Source organism: Azolla caroliniana, unplaced genomic scaffold (assembly GCF_043228905.1).
Source record: "Azolla caroliniana isolate FFs.n. ecotype wild unplaced genomic scaffold, voAzoCaro1.0.p SCAF_11, whole genome shotgun sequence".
In the NCBI taxonomy this organism is placed as follows: domain Eukaryota; kingdom Viridiplantae; phylum Streptophyta; class Polypodiopsida; order Salviniales; family Salviniaceae; genus Azolla; species Azolla caroliniana.
Genome location: NW_028230446.1, coordinates 15,294,137 through 15,301,636, shown reverse-complemented (window position 1 = coordinate 15,301,636; position 7,500 = coordinate 15,294,137). Strand labels below are relative to the sequence as shown.

The window sequence follows — 7,500 nt, the reverse complement described above, 5'->3', positions numbered from 1 at the left end:
CACACATTTCTTAAGGTGGGGGTGATTTACTTGGTACTTAATTGGAAATTTATCTTCAAAGCTCAAAAATGAGATTTAGAGGACCACTTCTAACGTGAAGGTTATACAGTTTACATCAAAGTGTTTGGGGAAACATATACACTACCATTACAAAAGAAACAATTAGAATTGTCGATGTAAAATACAAGTTGTTGGTGGATAGTCAATTGAGATATGTGTTGTTGTAAAACTTGTTCATTTACATATATTTATTTATCTACCATCCGCAAATCTATTAACTATATAAAGCTTAGACCAATATAGCTTGAAACAACACTTCTGTGCTTGAAACTTATGTTATTGGTCATCAAAGGTATCCTCACTACTCTCAAAGGTGCGCATGTTTGATTTCAAGATTCCTAGTGTCCACATGCTTCACATTGTTTTTCACTTGAGTTGAAGCCCTATTAGCTTTTAACACTTTTGTTTAATCTAACAATCCCCCAGTATTCAATTGTTACACTTAATTTTAGGTCATTCGCACATAACTATCTTACCACATATCACTTCAACTTAATCAGAATAAGTTTATTCAAAATTATTTGCTAACCTAAAGATCATTAGTTGTCCTGTTATCTTGATATTACGTTACTCCTAATTCTTCCATCACCTTCATTTTTGTATTTGTATTAGGAACTTGTTGACCATCATGAATATCATGTTCTTATATTGTGAGGTTAATAATATGTAGGATGATGATGTATGACAAGAGGGATCATGTGGGATTTGTGATATGGACAATTGTTGCAACATTAACAGTAGTAAATGCCAATTACGATTCTACACCAACTAATCCCTACAAATATGAATCCTCACCAAATCCTTTGAGTAGCCACCCAACCGTCCCTTCAACATTGCCTCTTGATTTCCAAGCCATTGTCGTTGGCAATGTTTATTGTGACATCTGCAAGAATGGAAAAATCAAGAAACCTCTTAAAGGTAACAACTTTTTTCTTGACATCTAATATATGGGTGTATGCTACCCTAGTGGGAAGAAGGCAATTTCATGTTTGCAAGGTGGTTTGATGTTTTTCAAAGTTGGGATATACAATTTCAATTAAGTTCTAATGTGAATTACTTGTATCTTAGCAATACATTGATGTGCCTTTTATTATATGATTCACTTGCTAGAGTTCTCCAGATACATTCAAAACCTAAATTTGCTAAAGCAATAGAATTCCCATGCCCTTGTGTACATAGTGAGTGGTAATACAATGGCCACAATGCCCAATGTGCATGTGCATGTGTGTACACAAAGTTTCCAACCTCAAGTCTATACACAAAGGTGTAATGAGCCCACATCATATATATCTAAATTATTATGATATCATGCCATATTTGTTATCTTTGTCCTTCACATTGAAGTCACTATGTGATAGCACATTAATATACAAAATAATAGGTATACCGTATACCAATACAAATGGTTTTGCATGTAATATATCGATTGTCCAACAACTATAACTTTTTTTAATACTATCTTCTAAGCATCCTTTTCGTTTTCTAGGAGTGAACGTGGGCGTTTTTTGTTGGAATGGTAAATCAGAAGAATGGTTCTATGGGGAAACCAATGAAAGAGGTGGCTTCAAGATACGACTAAGTGGATTTGACTATCGAAAACATGGTGGTGCCTCTTGTAAGGCCAAGCTTATCTCTGCCTCGTATAGCACCTCATGTACTCTACCAACCAATCTACATGGTGGAAAGTCCGGCAACAATAGTGTGCACATCAAATCTAAGTCTGAACATGAGGTGGTGCTTTCAATTGGCCCTTTCGCTTATGTATCAAGCTCCCATTATGAGAAGTGTTCTAAACCATCATATAAATATCCTTCATCTTCTTCTTCTTCTTCGTATAAGTATAAATCTCCTTATGAGTATTCTCATCCTCCAAGTCCTTATAAATATGAGCCTCCTTCTGAATACAAGTCTCCTCCCCTTCCTTACAAATATGAATCCCCTCTCCCTACTCCTTACAAGTACAAGTCCCCTTCTCCACCTCCTTACAAGTATACCTCCCCTTTGTTACCCCCTTACAAGTATGTGTCCCCCCCACCTCCTTCGTACAAGCATCAATCCCCTTCACCTCCTCCTTACAAGTATCAATCTCCTCCCCCTCTTCCTTATAAATATGACTCTCCTTCTCCACCTACTTACAAATACGACACCCCTTCCCCTCCTTACAAGTACGAGGCTCCTTACAAGTATAAGTCCCCTCCACAATCTCCTTACAAGTACGAGTCACCCCCACCTCCTCCTTACAAGTATGAGTCACCTCCCCCTCCTTTGTACAAGTATGAGTCCACTCCACCATCTCCTTACAAGTACGAGTCACCCCCACCTCCTCCTTACAAGTATGAGTCACCTCCCCCTCCTTTGTACAAGTATGCATCCCCCCCACAATCTCCTTACAAGTACGAGTCACCCCCACCTCCGTCTTACAAGTATGAGTCGCCTCCCCCTCCTTTGTACAAGCGTGAGTCCCCTCCACCATCTCCTTACAAGTACGAGTCACCCCCACCTCCTCCTTACAAGTATGAGTCGCCTCCCCCTCCTTTGTACAAGCATGAGTCCCCTCCACCATCTCCTTACAAGTACGAGTCACCCCCACCTCCTCCTTACAAGTATGAGTCGCCTCCCCCTCCCGTGTACAAGTATGAGTCACCCCCACCTCCTCCTTACAAGTACGAGTCACCTCCACCTCCTCCTTACAAGTATGAGTCGCCTCCCCCTCCTTACAAGTATGAGTCACCCCCACCTCCTCCTTACAAGTACAAGTCACCCCCACCTCCTCCTTACAAGTACGAGTCACCCCCACCTCCTCCTTACAAGTATGAGTCGCCTCCCCCTCCTTTGTATAAGTATGAGTCCCCTCCACCATATCCTTATAAGTACGAGTCACCCCCACCTCCTCCTTACAAGTACGAGTCCCCTCCCCCACCTCCTTACAAGTATTGAGTCCTCAATCCATCTTCCTTACAAGTGTGAATCCCCTCCCCACCTCCTACTTACAAGTAAGAGTCGTCCCCACCCCTAGGGTCTTCTCCACCATTAGCTTACAAGTAGGAGACCCTTCACAACCTTCTTACAAGTATGACTCCCCTCCATCACTTTGTCACACGTGAGTCCCTCTTCTCAATAAGCATGCGTCCCCTCTCCCATCTCCTTATTTGTAGGAGTTCCCTTCCCCTCCATGACAAAATATTGAATCTCTTCCCCATCCTTCCTTAAAGTTATGAATGGCATACCTCTCCTAACAAGTACCAATGTAAATGCATTTGGCAAGGTCTTTCAATAAGTATTTAACCTTCTATCAATCTCCTATGTTATATCAAGATTGCACATATGATTTATCACAACCTTTTTGTAAACTTTAAAACCCAATTCAGATTACTTGGTAAACTTCCAATGCTATGTGCAAATAAGAAGTTTGTTTACACTACTGTCATATAGCATGTGAAATTGTTTCCTATTGAAAAAATAAGGAGTTGGTGAAAGTGTTTCCTATCCAAAAAAATACAAAGGCGTTTTGTTTTCATGATAAACACTAGAAGTAACTTTCATTTCGTTCATTAATCGCTACTTGTGAGATTACTAAATGTGACATTTGTTGTTTATCACTTTTGTTTTTTGCATTGGCTTGGGCAATAGTATAACGGTGTCTGAAGAGATGGAAATTTCCATCAGATCTAAGAACCTAAATACTTAGGTTTAAATAGCGTCGGATTCAAGTATACATATGTACAAAAGCAATTATATATCCAACATTGTCTACTCGATAGTACTTGAAGCATAGATGTTAGAAAGCAAAATGTAGAGTGAACTATTCTCCGGTTCTAGATGAAGAGCATTCACTGCGGCATGTTCTCCACGTGCTTCATCGCAATGTATTCTACAAAAACCAAGCAATGTTGTCCATGCTAATGCACTATAAAGAGATGGTGAAAGATTTATAACACTTTCTGCCTCATCCAAAAGCCCCAATCTTCCAAGAAGGTCAATAACACAGTTGTAGTGTTCTTCTGTAGGCTTGATCTCGTGATGTTCAGTCATCACAGAGAAGTAGCAAAAACCTTCTTCAAGAAGGCCGGCATGAGAACAAGCTGAAAGGATAACGAGATACGTAACTTTATTCGGCATTAGATCTCGTTTCAATCTATTATACAATTTAAGAGCCTCCTGGACAAGTCCCCAAAAAGCATAAGCTGTAATGATGGCATTCCATGATACTATATCATGGTTGTGCATATTCTCAAAGACTACCAATGCATCTTTGACACTACCACATTTTGCATACATACTAATGAGGGCATTTCCAAGGTTAATATCCCACCAAGAGCCACTGGCCAAGATTCGGGCATGCATTTGCTTTCCTTCTATAAGAAAGGTTTGGTTTGCACAAATAGATAATAAAGAGACAAATGTGACTCTATCTGGCGCAATACCCATGAGAAGCATTTGCCTAAGCAATTGCAGAGCCTCTAGCTCATTCTCTCTATGAGAATAAGAAGCAAGCATTCCATTCCATGTTACTATATCAAGCTTAAGAGTTTCATCGAAAAGCATTTGTGCATCCTCTGGCTTGTTACACTTCCCATACATATTGATAAGAATATTTATGATAATGACATCAGCCTCAAGATGGCTTCCGACCAAGGAAGCATGGATTCTCTTTCCTTGCATTGAATATTGTGAGCCCGTAAAGCCAGACAGAAGATTTACATATGTGAATCTTTCTGGTATGTGACCTTTCTCCTGCATTTGATGGAAAAAATGGATGGCATTGAGACCCTCCCCTGCTTGTGCATAACTGGCGATAATCGCATTCCAAGTGAACTCATCTTGTTCAATGGTATCTTCGAAGATTCTCTTGGAAAGCTTAAGATTCCCACATTTACCATACATGTTAATGAGACTATTCCTGAGTTGGATGTCCATTTCTAGTTTACTACTTACAATGAGAGCATGAATCCGAATGCCTTCTCTAAGAAGAGCACGGCTACCACATGCATCACATAGTGTTATGTACGAAATTTTGTCAGGTAAAATACCCTCAGACAACATTTTTTGAAAGCTTGATAATGACTCTTGGGCTTTATCATGTCTTGAAATCATTGCTAGAAATGCATTCCATGAGACTAAATCCTGTTCTAGCATTTTATCAAACACCATGAACACATCATCTAAGCTACCAAATTTACCATACATATTCATCAGGCTAGTTGCCACCATTACATCAGTTTCCAGACCTTTTTCAGATATGATCTTATGCATACGCTTACCTGCACTCAAGTCCATAAAGCCATCAAGAATGTTTATAAATGTAACTTTAGTTGGTATTGAGCCCATGACCACCATTTCTTCAAACAATTTAATTGCCTCGCTTCCTTGACCATATTTTACATAAATTTCAATCATAGCATTCCAAAGGATCACATCTCTACTCATTATGTTTCCGAAAACTATGGATGCGTCCTCAAAGCTCCCACACTTTCCGTACATATTAACAAGTGCAGTACCAAGAACAACATCCAAACATGAGCTCGCACTCGTCAAACGCGAATGCAACCGCCGCCCTTCAGAAAGTGACGTCATGTTCACACAAACTGAAAGTATATTGGCAAAGGTGACATTGTTTGGAAAAGTTCCTATGGCTTGCATATGATGGAAAAGTTGAATAGCTGCTTCACATTGATCATGTTGCATATATGAAGTTATCATACAATTCCATGTGGCCACTTCCCGATGAGGCATTGTCCAAAAGAGTGTTTTGGCTTCCTCCAAGTTTCCACACTTCCCATACATGTTGAGCAATGCATTTTCCAGCACTATTTCATCAACAAATTCACTAGATCGAACACAAACATGGATACATTTTCCTTCCAAAAGCTGAAGAATAGACCCACAAGCCGATAAAGCACTAATAAAAGTAACATCGTTTGGTGTGATTGCAAAGAGATTCATTTTGTAAAAGAGATTGAGTGCCTCTTGGCCCATTTGATGATGAACTAAGGATGTCATCACAGTGTTGAAAGACACTACATTATGCAAAGGCATAGCATAGAAAAACTCGAGAGCTTTTGATAAGCATTGGCATTTACTATACATGCTAATGATGGTATTACCCACTTCCATATCATATTGAAGATTGCTTCCTTCAACAAAGGCATGAATTCTCTTACCTTCAAGAAGGTACTTCTCCCCCACACACGAAGACAAAATGCTAATCACAGTTACCTTCATGGGCAAGAAGCTTTCCATGACCATTTGATGGAAAAGCTGAAAAGCATCATCAAATGCAGAGTATGCACCAATCATGAAGCGCCATGTGTGTGAATCCCGATGATCCATTCGACAGAAGAGAGACCATGCATCATGCGTACATCCACATTTACCATACATGCGAATGAGGCGGTTACCATACATACCATGACCATCCATGCTTTGTTTGATGAGGTGTATATGGAGAAGCCTGCCATCATAGACAGCTTTCTGAGAGCTAAACTTGCCAAGTAGAGCGGCCAACTCTGCAGCATTGTAGCTATTGCAAATGGGTTCTACGTCTTCTTCTGATTCTTCTCCCTGTTGTTGGGCAGTTCTGATTTCTACAGAATAGAACCTCTTGGCTCTAGAAAAGGGCACTCTGTTTCTTGATGTTCTCAGGAGTGCATCCTCTGAGTATGCCCTGCAGCTCATCAAAACTTGGCATGACTACCATTCAAGCAAAACCTAAACTTGGCATGACTCCCATTCAAGCAAAACCTCTGTCTACAAAGGCTAAGAATAAGAAGGCCATGGAGGGAGGTTCCCTGGCCTTAGCCATGAAACCTTCTCCATGTCTATGCATATTGATACATATAACATTCCAAGGACAATCAATCAATCAATGATCTTTGGATCCCATCGGCACATTACGCATGTCCGGGAGGCCCATAAGATAGTAATTGGCTGGGCATCACACGAAACATGTGTCCGTGCCAAGAGGGCCTAGACCCTAGACATAAGAATTGCCTTTGCATTTATATATGTGAGACCACGTTTAGCTCATTCGCTTTAACTATCCACACCAGACCTATTGTTTATCACCTAGTTGCGCCATTCATTCCTAGAACCCCACTCAATGTTCATCACTAGGCTCACTTTGTTTAACATGTCTTCTCAGTTGTGCATAATGTATGAATCGCATGTAGAAGAACAAACATGCGTTTTGAAAAGTTGAGAGGATGTTAGTTTCTCCACGGTTTTAAGAAAACGATCACTTCCTTTTCTTAGTTCTTGTCCTTCAATCCTCTAAACACAACCTCCAATTCAATAGCATATGTCGTTTTCATTCATTGCAATATATACTTTGACCTCGTGATTTATTTCTTCTCAGCTAAAAGGGGCATTGAGAATGGTCTTAGGGTGTGCGTAGATAGCCATATAATGTCTATTGCATGCAACTCTTGCATTTGTGGTTCG

General features: G+C 40.1%; 2 protein-coding genes across 25 annotated transcripts; one reads left to right on the top strand and one right to left on the bottom strand.

Moving 5' to 3' along the window:
- The first annotated feature begins 231 nt into the window (after positions 1-231).
- On the top strand, positions 232-3,356 carry LOC147857955 (uncharacterized). 24 transcript variants are annotated; one of them, XM_087327741.1, is made up of 6 exons: positions 232-373; positions 731-978; positions 1,547-2,236; positions 2,285-2,320; positions 2,351-2,410; positions 2,441-3,356. In XM_087327741.1, exons 2-6 carry the CDS (start codon positions 732-734, stop codon positions 2,995-2,997), a joined length of 1,590 nt encoding a protein of 529 aa, XP_087183867.1. In that variant the 5' UTR covers positions 232-373; position 731; the 3' UTR covers positions 2,998-3,356. The 24 variants fall into 24 exon arrangements, with proteins under 24 accessions (XP_087183867.1, XP_087183866.1, XP_087183870.1 ...); XM_087327740.1 differs by having other exon boundaries at positions 2,351-3,356; XM_087327744.1 differs by having other exon boundaries at positions 1,547-2,320; positions 2,531-3,356.
- A 233-nt stretch (positions 3,357-3,589) lies between these two features.
- Positions 3,590-6,834, bottom strand: LOC147857954 (pentatricopeptide repeat-containing protein At5g27110-like). The gene has a single exon (XM_087327724.1). The coding sequence runs from the start codon at positions 6,733-6,735 to the stop codon at positions 3,811-3,813; it is 2,925 nt and encodes a 974-aa protein (XP_087183850.1). The 5' UTR covers positions 6,736-6,834; the 3' UTR covers positions 3,590-3,810.
- Between the last annotated feature and the right edge of the window lie 666 nt (positions 6,835-7,500).

Bases quoted from the DNA above. Each gene is read 5' to 3' on its own strand.
- LOC147857955 (XM_087327725.1), top strand. From the start codon at position 732: ATGATGATGTATGACAAGAGGGATCATGTGGGATTTGTGATATGGACA. The intron at 979-1,546 runs GTAACAACTTTT...TTCGTTTTCTAG, and splicing joins AATCAAGAAACCTCTTAAAG to GAGTGAACGTGGGCGTTTTT.
- LOC147857954 (XM_087327724.1), bottom strand. From the start codon at position 6,735: ATGAGCTGCAGGGCATACTCAGAGGATGCACTCCTGAGAACATCAAGA.